The following is an 18,202-nucleotide window of genomic DNA, read 5'->3' on the forward strand; positions in this document are numbered from 1 at the left end:
TTGACGAATTCACGCTCCAGCAGATTTGACGAATAAAATGTTGACGAAAATCAAGAAATTGCAGACAAAACCTGTACGGCTGTACTTTTAAAGGCACTTATAAACATTTAAATTTGACGAATTACACCGATTCGTCAATTTTTTTGACGTCAAGATTTCCTTGCATACCTTGACGGTACGGCCAGGGTTTCCATTCTTTTCAGTGTACTCAACATACTATTGGTGTAATAGTTTATACTAGGTATCTGTCATTCTAGCTTTAGGTCTGTCATTCTAGTTGTAGCATTGTATTTAAACACAGGTTTTGTATTGTAATATAATTATTTCTGTTTGATAAGGCACTTCTTAATCTCTTCAGTATAATTCACCATCTCTGCCAGCTCCTCTTTGCTTGTTGCTTCTTTCTTACTTCTTCCAACAGTGAAGGGGTAAACTATGGAGTTGGACGATGACACAAGCTAGTACAGTTGAGCAACTTCACTGCATGGAACAAATGAATAAAGACAATCAAGCAAAATTCCCTAAAAAAATGACCACATATCATCAACAGAATTGTATATATCCATGACAGCTATATAGCTCTTCTGTTATGCCTTATCAGTCAGTAAGTCAAGTCATTAAGTCTAAGTCCCTGAAATTAGGTTAGGTAATCCTAAGGCTGCAGCACATGTTGCTGTAGACCTTCAGTGCTGGTCACTGTTAGGGACCCGCCGATTATGCTCATAATTTTACCTATTATGCTATGCTGCACTGCTCAAAAATTTACCTATTATGCTTAAATTTATGCTCAATACTTACCCATTATGCTCAAATTATGCCCAATTATTTATGCCTCAGTTCTCATGCTCTGTTAATGATTTCCAGTTTATGGATAAATAATAAGTGGCTGAAGCACAAACTTACTTGTCAAAATGCATATTACAAAAAATCGATATACTCTAATAGAACAGTCAGGTATATGATTGTTCTATTAGAGTTACTGACTGTTCTATTAGAGTATATCGATCTTTCTGTGATAGCTACTTTGATAAGCGAGAATTCATACTATTACACAAATATCCTACCTATTATGCTAGCATTATGCTCAATGCTTTCAGGCACCTATTATGCTCATAATTATGCCAGCATAATCGGCGGGTCCCTAGTCACTGTAAAGTGCTAATAATAATAATAATAAATAATAATAATAATAATAGCTAGCAGCTAGCTTTTGCAAAGCTATAATATACATAGCCAACTTCAAAGGAATTAGCACTGAGGCCAGGCAACTCACTATGAGCCATGTTGGCCCATGTACAAGGCATTAAAACAGACTCCTAAATGCTTAGCTAAAATACTGTATAATTGTACAACAAGTGTAACTATAGTTATAAAACTAAATGAGTAGCAAATTTATTGTAGTATAGCTACATTCATTAAAGTGTTCATGTATGTGTGATTGTGTGCAAGTTAATACATTAAAAATTAATCATTACAAAATATTTGTACTGAATTCTATATTACATACACATATACAATAAATAAATAAATACAATTACTTGATATTTTTTTCATTACTAGTCAAAGAACCTCGCGGTGACCGTAGTTCTTTAGCTATTTCGTAATCCACACCACTTCCAGTTCCATTTAACAGTGGTGCTAGTTCAGGATCACTCTTTATACAAACACATCTCCATTCACACCACAGTGAGTTACAGTACGATTGCCAGTAGATGAGTGTAAAAGGTGACTGGTCTTTATCTGCACTAGGAGCTACCCTTGTGTTATATATCACCAAACCAATTAGTATAAAACTGAATGCCACCAGGTAGAGGGGAGAGAACTAGAAAATAGAGGTAAAGAACACTTAGATGTTATTAACTATGGATAACAAGTCACTATTAGGTAGGTAACAATGTACATAATAATCTCGTAGGGATGAAAGAAATGCCACAAATCTTGATTATGGAATGTGAATAGCAACATTGGTAATCGAGACCTTGAGTACTAGGATCAATTTGATCCTTTTTTAGCCAGCTTATACGTACATGATTCATTTGTTATCAAGAAATGACACTATGAAGGCTATAGAGTGGACTTTGCATGTCAAGAAAGTTAACAGAATTAGTGCTTTAATACATGTCATGTGTATTATTGTTGCTACTTGAATAACTTGTACACTGCTAATGTTCTGTAAAACATATCACACACCATATTTTATTAATTTGCATTTTTTTTTGTTGTAAAATATTTTTTGTATGCAAAACTTGTACGAAAATTTCTTAACACAAAAATTTTTACGTAAGATCGAACTACTCTAATAGAACAGTCATTCATGTAAATCATACAATAATATATTTTTTTTTATTTTTTGTACGAAAATAAAAGCGAATTACAGTACGTAAGTATGGCTATATGTAGTACTTGATTTTTAGCACTAGAGGATATTCTGAACATATATACATTTAGCAACAACAATGTGATGTATAGCACATTCGTATTGATAAGTGTATGGACTGCTATAAACATAACTTATTATTTATAGCAAGAGGGGTGTATAGATCATAACTTCATCTAGTTACTTAGTTTTAGGAAATTTATGTGAAAATTGTCAGCCAGCCACCTCATGTTATCTAAGTTTTGTTTTATGCCTGAATTCCAAAACCACCACATGGCAGATAGAGTGAACATGAGATTGTGATCATAAATAAAACTTTCCAGGTAAATAATTAATACTACAAGAATTAAGGCTGTGAGGTATTTGAAATTGCTTTGTGCTAAATGCATCAGTAGTACACGATAAAGCATAGCTATGAGCATACCACAACTAGTATTTTAAAAATTGTTAATTTAGAAATGAAGTAGGGATCTATACCATAAAAAGTAGTGAAACAAGAGACGAATGACGGTATTACAGCATAGCTCAGTGGAAAAGTCTCTACTTTGGCATTGAACAAAATTATAGCTAATGTGCCAAAGTAGGAACTTTCCCACCGAGCTATGCTGTAATGCTATCATTCATCTCTTGTTTCACTACTTTTTATTGCATAGATCCCTACTTCATTTTAAACCAACCATCTTAAAATTACTAGTTTTTGTTTGTTTGTTGTAGCACAGCTAATTACAGTTTAACTTGTGACTGTTATATTACCATGTCATACATGACTGCTGTATTAGAGTGACTGTTCTATTAGAGTATCTTGAGTCAATAAAGGAGTGTGCAGCTAGCTAGACCAATAAGGGGTGAGGTCATCCATTGTTTACTAAATAGTTAGATTGTTAAGAGGTGTGGTCTCCACACTCTATCGCCATTAGTCCACCTAGATCTTTATTTGATGGGTGTGGTCGCGAACCTATCACTAACAGGATCCCAATCGCGAAGTTGTAGATATCTTGTTAGAGTTCCTCTTATAGTAGCGCCAGGACTAAACGCTTCTGAATTCCAGCTCTACAATAATTCTGTGGCATCTAAATAGAAAATGTTGATATGGAAAATTAACACCTCAATATGGTTTTGTTTGATGAAGAAGAAGACAAGCAGCCTGATTGACGATAAAAGAAACAACAAGGCACAGAGGGTTTACACTTGTTGGAACCCCAAAAAGCATATCCCACTGGTGAGTTTATTATTGTGGAGTAAAATGGTGGCTGTGTGCTGCTTAGCTTGGCCTCTAGGCTTGCGACTGTGATCAGTGAGTGAGTGAGTGAGTGGGTGGGTGAGTGAGTGAGTGAGTGAGTGAGTGAGTGAGTTAGTGAGTGAGTGAGTGAGTGAGTGAGTGAGTGAGTGAGTGAGTGAGTGAGTGAGTGAGTGAGGCAGATGAAATTTCAAGTTTTGACAATTTAAAAAAAATTCTATATCCGGTCACCGGTAAGTGTTTTCTTGTTTTTAATGCTGTATTTCATGTTAGATGGACTAATATTATTCTGTACAGTTGATTTCGTGGTGTAAGATGTCTCTAGGATGATTTTTGAAGGTGAAATTTTAGGTGGCACGTGACATTTTTGGGGGATCCCTGCTTAAACGGTATACTACCGCACTGTTTGATACAGTTCTTTTATCCTCCCACGCACTGACCTGTGATAGCACTATGAGTTGTTGGCATTCAATGACAAACTTAGGCACATGTACACTCATACAGTATAAAAAGTACAAATTTTAATGCACTTAACGTAAATTTTAATACAATGTACCAACATACGTACCACGTTGTTAAACAGAAGTATTCCAAATAGAAGATTATAGATGTTAGCACACAAGATGGATAAACTCAAAAGTGTAGCACTGGATATCTTCAGTAGTATAGGACAGAGTGCATAGAAAACGTATAAACATCCGACATATCCAGCAAAACACAATACTGCATAAAAAAAATAATTATATGACACACAAATCTGCATCATATGTATGTACTATATGATGCAGCACTGCTCATGCAATTAGGTATATACTTACGTATAAAGGCACGATCTAAAAATGTATATGCATCTATGCACTGATACTGTCATCATTATAACCTCGCAAAATTCTCTACTTGAATAATTGTTTGGATAGCCAAAGTTTGAATAAACAAGTACCATAAGCAGAAATTTTGGAGAGAAGGATATTTGGTGTTTGCTTAATAATTTGCAATTGGCAAGAGTTTATGAAACGCATGTAACTACCAGTGGTGGATACAGGGGGTTACAATGGTTTCAGCTGAAATCCCCTCTGAAAATAATGCGATTTGTGTGGGTGATAAAATTACCAAGAGTTATACATGGTGTACTATATTGGGACCTTTTTCTACTGGCCAAACTTCATACTTTTGCCTTTGAAATCACTGAAAATGCCATTACCACGTCTAAGAGTGTTAAGCGCCTCTAAAATAATTATTGTTTTAATGAGTGGAAGTGCTGTTTTGCTTCTAAACTTCTGCGAAGGCCTGGATTGGCAAGATTCAACTGTGAAACAATATTGTGGAGTGATTTTTACTGATACAATGATAGCTAGTTTACTCCATAGATCCACTGAGCTATCAAGTTAATATTCACCCCAGCTGGACAGTCTGAGATCACAGTTATTGAAAACTTCCTGAACCTGAAACCCCCTCTGAAAATTTCTAGATCCGTACGTGGCTTGTCATTTACAAAGATGTATAAATTCTTACCTTGTTGCCTATTTACTGGCCTGCATACTGGATAGACTGTGAAATGGAGGATGGAGATTTATTGAATCCATAGCCAGTGCAAAAACCATCCGAAAACTAGGAAATACAGTGATTGGAAACATACTCTGTGCTGGCATTGTCTGGCAAAAGAGTAGGAAACTTATTGAACTTGTGATGATACAGAAAATCATTTGATTAACCACAGGCTGAATTCAGTATAGTTGATAGCAAAAATTCTGTGTACAGACAGTGCCTCCCATACATGTACATATTTATAGCTAGTTAGCTATCTCACTAACTGTCTTGCTAGCTATTGCTTAAATTGCATTGGATTTAATGAAGCTCCACTTGGATGTATTTTTCTTTTGACATCACCACACTTGACAAGCTTGCTACAGCCAGTACCTTGCTTCTTGCTTGATCTCATGCCTGTACAATCGGTAATAATAATAAGATATGATGAGATTTAATTTGGCAATTTTGTAAGTGTCCGCCTCATCAGTTTTAATTACAAGATAAATCATATAGTATGTACGTACCTTAAAAATATAAGCGATTACATTTATGTCCATGCAGAATCCACACATACACCAATAACATTAAGGTCATTGCTAGATAACTGTTAATACTTTTAGATGGCTCACATGAGTGCTGACAGAAAATATTTCTATAGATAGTTAGACAGACAGATGGGTAGCTGTACATGCACATTTCCAGAAAATATTGCAGGAAACTAGGTCCCTAATTGAACTTAAAACTCTTAATTAATTTTTTCCTTATACTTGTAGTTCTTGCATGGAAAAGGGAAGGAAACTGCATGTGCCTAGCTATATCCTAAGCAGGTTCCAGTAAAATTATTGATCATATACCACTACTTTTACATATACATATACTAACCTATTGGCAAGCTCCATTGAATCCTAGCAATATTCTGTCTTTCTAGAATACATCTGTAATATATACACAGAAACATGTTCTGTAATAGCACAATCCATTATGCAGTGTACTTAAAAAATTTTAAATGATTTATCATGAACAAGTAAAAACCTAACTATGTATACAGACAATGGGAATATATGTAGATTAGCTATTCAAGCATAGTTGTGATCGTATTTTACAAAACCGATCCAAATCACATAACAGGCAAAATCAAACTGACACCACCAGTGGATAGCAGCTACACTATTATACTATTGGTTTTGACCCTCAGACTACTCGAGGCAGGTTTTAAGAGCATCTTTTCGGGGTGGTGTGGAAAGCTCGAACAGCAGATTCTGGTCTTTGTGAAGAACCTGACTTTACAAGAATCAGTGGTGTAATGGTAGATGTTTTGATAGAGTTTGCCAAACATTTTCGGTGTTAATTTTACTGCATATCAGCCACTAATTAAGAAGCCAACACAGCCCTATAATCTCATGTCTGGTCTTTTATCATGGTCTGCCTCCATTTTGGAATCTGTCTCATGCTAAATCTGCCATCCCCCAACCCTCCGTCCCTTTGTGAGCACTCGTGATACTACCTCGCTCATCCAAGTGCTCAACTTTTCTGGTGGGAAACTCTACAAGCAGCTACAAGTACTGGAAGTGGTCTGAAAGGTAACAGATTGGTATAAATTTCATATGCGTGCTTACTATCCTTGGCAAGTTATACTAACTTGAATTCTTTAAACCGATCTATCTCGAAATATCTAATGTGTGATTTGGATTGTTTTCCTAAAATCCAGTCACATATGCTCTACAAAGTATGCAGCAAAAGTATATGAAAATTAGGCCCTTCTTTGTTTTAATTTTGGCAGGTCCATACTGTATACTCTAAATAATATAGTACAATGTATTGTATTTACAGAGACCTTTGCATGGGAAAGATCAAATGAAAAGTAAACTGCAGTTGAGCATCCAACTGTACTTTTCGAAGCTTACAGTTATGACAGCAATTAAAATGCAAGGATGGCCCCAGGACTTTAAATGGCTGGTTTCCAATCCAGGCTTTTGTGGTCCCAGGGCTTGGCTACAAAGTATTATAATTAGAAAGGAAGGCACAACTTACTGTGACGAGCACACTAGTATCCAATCTCGGGAGAGGAGTCTGCAGGCATACCATGTCCCCAAAGAAACCTTTGAAAACTAGACCCTCTGAAAATAATAGTTATTTCAGTAGTTATCAAATAATATATGCCTGACTGTTATATTAGAGTGACTGCTCTATTAAGGTATCTCGATCTTGCTTGACCAGTTTCTGAAAACCTCAGAAGCCTGACCCCTTTTAGATGTAAGGCAACAAAAAATTTTTGCGAACAGCCTCTAGAGCAGCTGGGCATTACCAGAGTTCAGAAAGATTGTACTAGTCAGAATTGAAAGGCTTATTGTACACTACAAGGAAGTCAGAACACTATATCATTATTTAACTCGAATATCAAACACATTATAGCTAGTTGTATGAAGAAAAGTTTATGGTGCCAACCCTAGAACTCACCACAAACTTACATACCTTCATACAGACAGTCACAGAAAGACATTGTTAGGCAAACCTCTCAGTTAGCGTTAGAATTAGTTAGGATATGTGGTTTCTTCTTCACCTTTGTTTCTTCAGCGTAATAGAGGTCGCTTCAGTTACACATTTATAAGGTAGAAACTAAGGGAGACGGACAGCTGGTAGCACAGTGGTACAGTGGTTAGGATGTTGGTCTGAGTCTAATATTTGGGGGTCCTTGGTTTGAGCCCGTTTACCTCCAGTTTTATGGATAATTTTTTGACTCTAATGGTTAGTAATATAATGGGCTTCAATTTACTAGCTATAGGAAGTCCCATAAATAATTCAAAGCATTGCCTTGCTTGTGCTATACAACAATAAGCATTCAACTTTACGCTTTGTACTTCATTTTCCATAAAGCACTTGTGGCAATACTTTAAAACATATACAAATATTTGTGAGCAGAATAATAATGACATAATTCTATGGTTACAATACAGAAGTACTCACAATTGTGCAGAGGAGATGCAAATACCAAAAATTCCGAGCATTCCCAAATACTCAGTAATAGAACGTGTCTTGATAATGTGCTCCTGAGCAACTAAAGAAATGGAGTTTAGTACAGCTGCTATCAAACACAGCAAATCACCCAGTATTTCATTTCTGCCTACAGAACACAACAACATGAAGGAACAATGTAATCTAAGCCATCCAAGATAATACAAGCTGCCTAGTATTGATATGTACATGATTTAAGCTGTAATTGTTGTAAAATATATACTTAAATCATATCTCGATTATTGCTGCTCCTACGCTATGTATTCTAATAACGAAACATTCAAGCTAGCAGACACTCTAATAGAACAGTCACCCCTAATAAAGCACTCAAGTAATGAATGACTGATTTTTTAGAGCACAATTTTATAAAAATAAAAATACTATTTAAACAGGCTTAAAGGTACACTGTATGTATTTTATTTGAAATCATTCAGACATTGCAAATTTAATATAGCAGCGACTTGAGCACTGTAGCATATAGCATAATAATAATATTTTATGGCATAATAGGAGCATAATAGGCTGGTACCTAGTTACCAAGTTCTAAGTTTGGAATGTTAGTAGTAATGGTACATATGGCTATACACAATATAATTACAATATGTATACAGTCATTTACATGTGCACATATTTAGAAATTAATGTGAACACATGTATATGTGACTCGATGAGTGAAAACTAGCCATTTTCGCAAAATTCTATTCTGCAATAAAAAGTATAATGAAATAAACTAAGTAAAAATATGCGTGCTACATAATACTTTACAATTTTTCAGTACGTACTGAAACAAAGCTCAAATCGATATTTATACACTATCAGATTTGCCTATTTATAAGAAAATTTTGTTTCGTGTTCGTACAGCATAAGGCATGTGAGTTATGAGTGCTTATTTATAATGCAGTAGAATTGCACTGAGCCAAACCCTGTCTTTGTGCATTATAGCTTGTTTCAGTTGTCAGTTGTGATCAACTAAATAAGTGCCTGTAATTTATTTGCCACATTGTAACAGTTGCTGTATATACAAATTGAATTTATTCCTGTCCCAACTGTCTAGCACTATAACTCCAAAACTATATTATGTATATTCATTACAAAAGGATGAAATTTTGGCTGTCCATTCCTTTGCCACTATAGAAAAGAGAAAATGGAATTCGAGCTAGGAATGTTCAAAATGACCGGCCAGTCATGTGAATTTAACACAAGTATTTGTTAATATAGGAAGGTTTACAGTTGAAAATAGTCTCAGATTCAATCTCAGAGCATGCAATTTTCCTGGGAGGGGAAAGGGGGCATACCTTAGACCATAATAGAGCTCAACATTATCCATACATACTAGCTATTGGCCTGTACTCTTGACCTGACCTGCTTCCTCCAGCCTGTTAGCAAATATAACACTGAATGGCCAAGTTAGGGTATTACATTGTGCAGGTTTTTGCTGTATAAAAACAAGTAGTGCGTAAACAATACAATAATACAATTATGTAATAAAGCAGTCATCAGTTACAACAGCGTGTAGTTCTGGCGGCCCTTTCACACTACACAACCAAAAACATTAGATCTACAACATTGCATGTGTGTCTGTGTTGGTCATGTTACTGCAAAGACAGATTAAGGATACATATGTAGGGGTTGGCAGTATCTCGGTTATATCGTAAAACCGCGATATTCTAAAGTAACGATACCAGTATTGTCAAAAATTCTTGGAAATGATATTATTGTGATATCGTAATTATCGTGGTGTTCTCCAATAATGTTCGTATTAGCTAGCTACTGTAAACATAGTGCTGCTGTTTAGATCCAGGGAAGATCGAGATACTCTAATAGAGCAGTCACCTATATACTCTAATAGAGCAGTCAAGTAACTCTATAGAGCAGTCATGCGAATATGAAAGTAGCTACTGAAGGGACTTTTGGATTTTTATTGAGGAAAGAATATTTCTGCACATTGTGGCATTATAGCTAGTAAAATGTGCATGGGTGAATGAGCTTTTGTTGCTATAGTTAGCAATATTTTATATAGTCATGCATGGGAATCTGTAGAACTCCTGAATTTATGACATGAACTTGTGTGTGTAAGACACATCCTCTCCATGCTTAATTGTAGGTATAGCTAATGTCTATATCTCCATGCATAGTTCAATAAATGGTTAATGCCATGTACATGTATTTTTGCACATCCATTCATGTTGCTGCAGGTTATATCACATGTGTAGGTAGATAGCAGTTGTTCAGTGATTAAGGATGCAGGTGTTAGGTACGGAGGTCCCTGGTTAAAACTCTGGTAAGTTTTTTTTCAACATTTTTTGTAAACTATTTTACCCCATGGTGACTGCTCTATTAGAGTATCTCGATTTTACACTTGTTTGGTTTTTGCTCTATAGCTTTGTTACTGTAACTCTAACTATCAAAAGGCACTGCTATGATGATCAGCCTATCTACACACCAATTTTCAAGTTATTTTTATTTTTTATTTATTAATGCTTTACAGCACAAGTGCTGAAGGTCTGTAGGACACCTGGTCCTACAGCCTGCTCAAAGACTTTAGCTACTTAGACTTTAACTACTTAAGGTGTGTTTGAAAAGTTGGAGAAATGAGAAAAAATCCATGACTGGACCTAGGTAGCCTCGAACCTGCAGCCATCCGATTTACGCTTTCCTATACTCGGTTTACCCTGTAGCTGTGACAGAAGTTTGCTCCTTTTTATGTGGATAAATGCTTGAATATTCCTCAGATTCACAGCAAACTTGGCACGCAAATCCACCGTTAAGCCCCCGTAGCCCCCATACTGCAAAAGAAGAAAAAATGAAGAAATTAAAACAATTGCAAATGGCTGTTGCAAATTTAATCAAATTTGTTGTGTGGCCTACCCTACCTGGTGGAGGGCTATAATGCAAAAATGGTGTGCTTTGGAGAAGGGGCCATGGAGCTATGCATGCGTGAAAATGCTGTTTTGTTTCTTCCTGTCAATATACTCACGGTGTGGTGCGCCGGCTTTCTTGGCTGCACGACACACTACCTTGTGTCTCGATTCTAAAATTCTATTAATAAATAGCTTTAAATTTTTACGTACTCAAAAATGTAACATCATATGTGCTGAATAGGTAAACAGACTGCCTTTATCTGCATTTCTCAACAATGTTGTGTGCATGCATGTGTATGTGTGGCATGTGCATTTGTGTGTGTGTGTGTGTGTGTGTGTGTGTGTGTGTGTGTGTGTGTGTGTGTGTGTGTGTGTGTGTGTGTGTGTGCATATGTAATGTATATTGCATCATATGTATGTATATTGCATCATATGTATGTATATTGCATCATATGTAATGTATATTGCATCATATGTATGTATATTGCATCCGATACATTCATCTACTGTTCTACACACTGACATACCATGTGAAGAATTATTTCCCTCTGAGTCGGCAAGGAACAGTGAAGCTACTCCAACAATACAAATAGTCATTCCAATGTAGTGTATCATCTTGTATTGTACTCTGAGACATAGTAGGGATAGTATGACTGTGCCAACAATAGTGAATCCATTAAGAATTGACTGTATAAAAGGACACTAATCACACCACAACATAGTGTACCACATTATGTACCACATTCTTTCTTAAGGTAACCATGTTAAATACTATAGGCATATTTAAACAAAGTACACTTATAACATTAATATCAACTCCGTATTACTTTTTGCTGCATATTTATAGTCCCCGAGATATAAGTACAGCAATCCCACAATGCATAATTGTATAGTAGTTAAAGTCTAAGTAGCTAAAGTCTTTGAGCAGGCTGTAGGACCAGGTGTCCTACAGACCTTCAGCACTTGTGCTGTAAAGCATTAATAAAAAAAAGAAAAAAAAGTATACAATTCACAGAACAATTATAGCTACCTCTATATGATCTACGGTATCACATTTCGACAGCTAGGCTTCCATTCCAACTTCTCAATCCTGATCACCTTACAAAGTGATAATGTTAGGACTCAGGTGCCGAATTGCACATTTCATGGCCATAACATTAAATGTACAGTCAAGTTACAGGAAGTCAAGTTACAGGACTATAAGGCTACTATACCACCCCAGCTACCATATACAGTGCTTAATGACACTGGTACCTTACGGCGCTTTGATCATATAGGACTACAGTGAATGCACTAACAAGTGTTAACCATGGCATGGTACTAAATCAAAGAAGGGCTCTATCTATTTGTAAATTTCAACAAATGTGGTTAACCTGGCAGTAGTTATTATTAGCTACAGTGCAGAAAAATCGCAATACAAAGAAGAACACTACCTTACCTGGTTACTAGCAATAGTTGTATACTGGTATCCTAACACAGCAAGATAATTGATTTCAACATCTAGGATTGTTAATAGAATATATTCCCACCAGTGTTCTCTGATCACTCTGTCGATATCACCTCTGCATGCTAGTGATACTCCAAATGTTAGGAACAATGCAATATAGTTGGGAAATGTTTGTGTACAAGCTATGTTCTCCACATCATAGTTTAGTTGTAGTAACTGACTGAATACTCCAGTACCACTCAATAGTAGTGCCATAATCTGACCAATGATCAGAGTTAGGATGACCACCCTGAAAGTGAAATACTATCGTAACTGAAAAAGTAAGATTTTAGGTCAAAATACGTAGTAGCTAATAATCAGCGATGACACACCACTAAGAGGTGATTACTTGCTGCTTCAATAATACAGCAAATAACCAACAAGAGAATCTGTTCTCCCCAACCACCTACAACTTAACCTGTTTGTACCCTCCCCCTGGATCCGTGACATGTTCAACTGCATTAAATATCTCCTTTACTTCAAATCTGCTGTATATACAGTGTGCTAGCAAGACAGTGACGTCAATCTGCACAGTTGGCCTATATACTCTACCAGCTTCCTTGAGCATTTTGTGCTGTTATACACAGACAGTCCGCTACTGTACACATCCAAGACATATCTAGTCAGTTACTGTGACATGTTCAGAAGGTTAAGGGGGTTTGGTTACTAAAATTGATTTAGCTTGCAAGCCTATATAAGCCTTATAGACTGACTGCTGCAAGATCAGACAAGGAGGTATGCACCTGTATATAAAGTTTCTCAAAAAATTCCACACTGATAATAATACTGTCACTGAGACTGTACAGAGCCATGGCATAGATTGGCCATGGCCGAGGCCATGGCAAATTAACTTATCATAGCAGAGAACTTCACTCACCTGTATTTATCCCAGTACTTCATCATCAGCGTACGGTAGTTCTGAGCAGTATACAGTCGTAGTAGGTTAATGGCCAGTTAACTACACGGCCACCGGCGAATGGTTGGACCACGCCCTTATTAATATCTTTGCTGCTTTACAATTGACACAAGCCACAATACTATATAGTAAGTACATTTGATATGTTAAAGTTTGATAGGAAGTGATTCCAAAGGTAAGTACGTAGTTTTGGCTTGATATCCAAAATTCATTCACTTTTGTAGCTCTGTGTGACCTCAAAAACGAATACGCGCTGTTTTAGAAACAAGCGCTGCGCTTTCAATTGAATTATAAGAGGAAGATTACTTTTCATTGGAGCATGTCTTATTGTTCACCGAGAAGTTTCCATTCGTCTTGTCTAATCAGTTACGCGAGAACTTTAGCGGATTTGAGTACAGTACCATGGGAGAAAGTGAGTAACTCTAATAAACGCACGCCAAACTAAATCAAGGCCCAAATACAAACGCGTTGAACGCAAACCATAGGATATTAGCCTACAGAAATTGCTTTCAGTGTTTGTGCTATATAGATCTACGCACAATTTCTTAGTCGTATTTTTTGTAATTTTTTTCCCCTTTCAAGATACAATGGTTGATGAGCTTTTGCCCTGACCTGGAGGACACCAGCGGGTTAATCTTGACTGATGACAACTTGTCAGGAGTTGTGGCACTTGGACTGTTTGCTATCAAGTCTCAACTGAAGGTATGGCGTATTTTTTTTTTTTTACTGTATACAACATGTCAGGAAGATTCAAGCCCATCTTTTGTATTCTACAAGCTGTGTAGTAGAATTTATTTGATACTTGTACTGGTATATTGTGTTGTCTAAATTTTCATACAGACTTCCACATTTGTATTTACTGGGATCCTTTACTGTAGCTTGATTGTACCTTGCAATGGTACCAAATCATTTTGCTGGGAAATGAAATTGGTTCTAATTGATAATGATAAAGTAGGGATCCATCAAGATGCACAGTAGTGTGTTGTATGAATAACAAGTACAACTGTACAGAATGCCTGTGATTCATAACGGATCTAAAATCTGTCAGCACAGCTTACTAATCCTGGCATAGTAATTAGCACATGTGTGGGTATATATTAACATGAAACCTTAGCAGTACTGTTAAAAAATAAATGAGCTAAACTAGTAAACGTAGTAATATACTGTGTGGTCCTGTGTACATGTGACATTTGTGTGTGTGTAATTTGTGATGTTTAACTGTCTCATAGCATCATGGCAAGAGAGTGTTATCCTATTTGTTGGATCTTGTGAGAGTGTTCCCAACTGTGCACTGGCAACCTAATATAACTGTTGAGGCTCGTAGAGGTACTGTGTGTAGAATATACTGTGTAGTGCATTGTGTGTGCGTGTGCATGCGTGTGTGTCTGTGTCTATGTAGCAGTGTGTCTGTCTGTGCATCTGTGTATAGTATGTACATAGGTATGTGTATGAACATACAATGTACAGTCGTATACTTTAGCGTAAATGATTCGCTTGTCATAATCTAGAGGGTCTGATTGCTGAGCGTTACTGTTTCAAAGTGACACTGATCCTGCTAGCACTGGCTTCTATCAATAGTGAAGACCAGGACTCCATTGTGGACACCATTGTGGAGGTATTACTGCAGTTGAGTGGACAATTTCATAAGCTTGAAGAGAAACCAGCAGGTAGGTAGTGTGTACATATACATTGTGACAGTGTGTGTGAAAGTGTACCATGGTCATTCCACCTTGTGTTCACCATATTGTGTGTATGTACAATGCCGTCAGGAGCTTATAAGTGCTGAAGGCAGCACTTATATGCTCCTGCACATTGAAATTTTTGAAGGACGTGCTTTTCACAAATTTTGCAGTTGCTTGGTTGTCTGTAAAAATTTCATCCTTGATTATCTGTGTTCAGAGTTGGGATACCGTATAACCGGAAATTTTTGCGGTATGGATATTTTACGGTTTTGTCCTTAGTCAGGATTTCACGTTTTAAATTTCACGGATGACTCTTACCTCAAAATTTTCATGTTTTAAATTTCACAGATTGCTGTTGCTCAATTCGAAATTTTTGTTCTCGACCACACAGCTACGAAGGGTCTGCATTGATATTTACTTCAATCAGTGTACAGATTGCTAAAGTACGTCTGAACCAAGTAGCACAGTAGTAGCAATCTCTGTACGAGGCATACCGGTAGTCTTGCAGTAGGCCAGCTTTGTTCGTGAGCCACTCCCACTTTTAAAATCGAGAAAGTGTGATACAGTTTGTAAGCATACGTATGTGGACCTCACATATGCCTACAACACTATCACACACCAGGAGCCACACTGATTTGTTAGTTATTAGTAAGGTGTGTTGAAGTTTGTAGGACACACATAAATTTTCACATGATAAAATTTCACGGTAGCTTTTCTGACCGTGAAAACCGTGAAAATTACGTACCACAAAAATTTCCGGGTATACGGTAGTTAATTCAGAAAAGTAACTAGGTAACTTACTTTTTAAAAGTGTACTAAGTATGTAGTTACTAGTTACTTTCATAAATAAGTTATGCTTTTTTGTAACATGATTATTTTGCCCAGAGCAAGGGAAGATTAGAACTATACGATAATTAATAGGTGCAATTTCTGAAAATAATGATTCTGTAGCCATTTCAGTTCAGTTTCAACTGTTACGTATGTTACTCAAGCTGAATCGTGAAGAACAGTACGCAGAAAGTGTCTACTTAATGTGGCTGTAGCACAAAAATTGGAAGTTCCCTTGCTATTAAAGAATAATTACCCTATAGTTACAATGTGACTATTGTAACTTGATTACTTTTCAGACAGATACTCCTAGTTACTAGTTACAAAGCAAGTAACTAGTTATATGACTAGTTACTTTTGTTACTTTTATTAAAGTAACTAGTTACGTAACTTATTTATCCCCAACTCTGTCTGTGTTATAATGAGCAAATTCACAAAAATAAAGCCACAAAAACATAATCTGTGAAAATTACATATCTTGAAAATTTGTACAGTGGAACCTCAGTTATCCGGACCCCACTTATCCGGATTCTTGGTTAACCGAATCACGGAAATGACTACTCTATTAGAGTGGTGACTGTTCTATTAGGGTAGTTGATAAACTAAAATTGTAAAAATGTTTTTAATGCTAATTTATACACAGTTTCAGAGATATGGACTTTTCAGACTTATGGACCACCCCTGGTCCCAAGGAGTTCAGATAACTGAGGTTCCACTGTATACGGTGCATGTGTGTTTTATGCTTTATGAGTTCAAGAATTCCCTAGAATAATAATTTTTGTGTACTAGTGCGTGGTTTCGGCCCCTCATTTGGTACAAAGTATGATATAGGTGTAATTTAATTGTACTGCTGCATATGATGCAGTGTAAGTTTATGCCGGCCATCTATTGACCCAAATTTCTTTACTTTGATATACAGATAGTTGTACAGTATTAAACAGGTGGACACATATCACTTAAAGTTGTAGAGAGGTAGCCCTCCAATAAAACTAAACTTCCCGTTATCTAAAATGCTGAAGTGTAGCTGATTGTTCTGTTAGAATATTTGATACATTAGTACAGTGTTATTTATTCGAAGTTGTTTAGTGGTGATTTTACACACGACTCTTCTGAAGTATGAACTGTTCAGGAGTTTGGGTGGCTGAAATTGTGCTATACACACATGCATTTGTGACTGGATCTGCAAAACCCTGACACAATTGCACATTTTTTGAATTCCTGTTTATTAAAAATATTTATAGTCTACTTAGCCAAGTGTACCCTCTGGCAAAGTTTCAGCCTCATATGCCAATAACTTTCTGAGTTACAGCCCTACAAAGTAACAACTACAGAAAAATCGATTTGTGCAGCAAGTACAGAGAAAATAAATTACAGGTGCTTACTAAAACAGTTGTAACTTATGAACAGATGAATGTACGGAGCTGAAATTTTACCATCCTGTTTGCCATGAATAGGGAAATCCATTACTGGGTACGTTTGTCCTTTATCATCTTTCTTCACTGTGTACAAAGGTGAAATTTGTGAAGAAAAATCGATTGCATACGATTGCTTCAACGTGACGTAAACAAACACTTATAACGTTTGTATCCTTGGGTCTACTACAACGATACCAAGATTGTCCAATTCCTCTTATGTAGACGAATAAGATGATATCCAGGTTGTTATTGTTAGTTCCTTCCTTCACTAAGAAAGAGGTGTTCAAAAAATTTACAGAATTTTTTCAATAATACGCAATATTTCATCCATTCTATTCAATGCTTTATACTGTAAATTTAAGTTTGCACGATTGTGTCGGGTATTCACAGGTCCAGTCTCATTTTATACATACAGGTGTATGTGTACGTGTGTATATAAGTCACCTACTGTACTTCAAAGTTTTAAAAAATTGTATTTGGTAGGAATGGAAGTTAAACCGCGAATCAAAGACAACATGATTTTACACATTTAGTTGCAACATGAAACCACATTAAACTACAGTACAAGCACAGTAAAACTTGTAATCATACACAACTTATTTGTTTTTATGTATCTATCCTCATTATCACGTTGTTTATGGAGTCAAATGCTTCATAGGGGAGTTAGTAAAACGCGAATTGCGAAACAACAGAATAAGCAAAACTTATCTTTTGCAGATTGTACAACAAGTTATATACTCATACTTTATCTACCTTGTAACTGCTCTGCATGGCATGCCACTGCGATGGATAAACAGCAGCAGGGCATGCATTAAATAGGGCAATCACACAGCCAATCATCCTAGAACGATCTACAACTTA

At 36.3% G+C, this 18,202-nt stretch overlaps 2 protein-coding genes across 3 annotated transcripts in view; one reads left to right on the top strand and one right to left on the bottom strand.

The window, feature by feature from the left end:
• Nucleotides 1-1,319: 1,319 nt before the first annotated feature.
• LOC136258461 (solute carrier family 35 member F2-like) lies at nt 1,320-13,645 on the bottom strand. Of its 2 annotated transcripts, XM_066051772.1 has the most exons (8): nt 13,378-13,645; nt 12,453-12,750; nt 11,542-11,701; nt 8,245-8,262; nt 8,106-8,196; nt 6,024-6,076; nt 4,183-4,337; nt 1,320-1,822 (listed from the first exon to the last, which is right to left on the bottom strand). In XM_066051772.1, exons 1-8 carry the CDS (start codon nt 13,401-13,403, stop codon nt 1,535-1,537), a joined length of 1,089 nt encoding a protein of 362 aa, XP_065907844.1. In that variant the 5' UTR covers nt 13,404-13,645; the 3' UTR covers nt 1,320-1,534. The 2 variants fall into 2 exon arrangements, with proteins under 2 accessions (XP_065907844.1, XP_065907843.1); XM_066051771.1 differs by having other exon boundaries at nt 8,106-8,262.
• Nucleotides 13,646-13,688: 43 nt separating this feature from the next.
• Nucleotides 13,689-18,202, top strand: part of LOC136258462 (phosphatidylinositol 4-kinase alpha-like) — a 103,529-nt gene continuing 99,015 nt past the window's right edge. The window contains exons 1-4 of the mRNA XM_066051774.1: nt 13,689-13,828; nt 13,999-14,118; nt 14,646-14,742; nt 14,925-15,083. Coding sequence (XP_065907846.1) covers nt 13,736-13,828; nt 13,999-14,118; nt 14,646-14,742; nt 14,925-15,083 — 469 coding nt within the window. The 5' untranslated portion in view covers nt 13,689-13,735. The remainder of the gene's footprint in view (nt 13,829-13,998; nt 14,119-14,645; nt 14,743-14,924; nt 15,084-18,202) is intronic.

Source organism: Dysidea avara, chromosome 6, assembly GCF_963678975.1.
Source record: "Dysidea avara chromosome 6, odDysAvar1.4, whole genome shotgun sequence".
Classification (NCBI taxonomy): Eukaryota; Metazoa; Porifera; class Demospongiae; order Dictyoceratida; family Dysideidae; genus Dysidea; species Dysidea avara.

Coding starts and splice junctions, on each gene's coding strand:
- LOC136258461 (XM_066051771.1), bottom strand. CDS start 13,403: ATGATGAAGTACTGGGATAAATACAG. Junction 12,751..13,377: donor AAGTACTGGGATAAATACAG/GTGAGTGAAGTT, acceptor TTTCACTTTCAG/GGTGGTCATCCTAACTCTGA. Junction 8,263..11,541: donor GGGAAATAATTCTTCACATG/GTATGTCAGTGT, acceptor TGTGTTCTGTAG/GCAGAAATGAAATACTGGGT.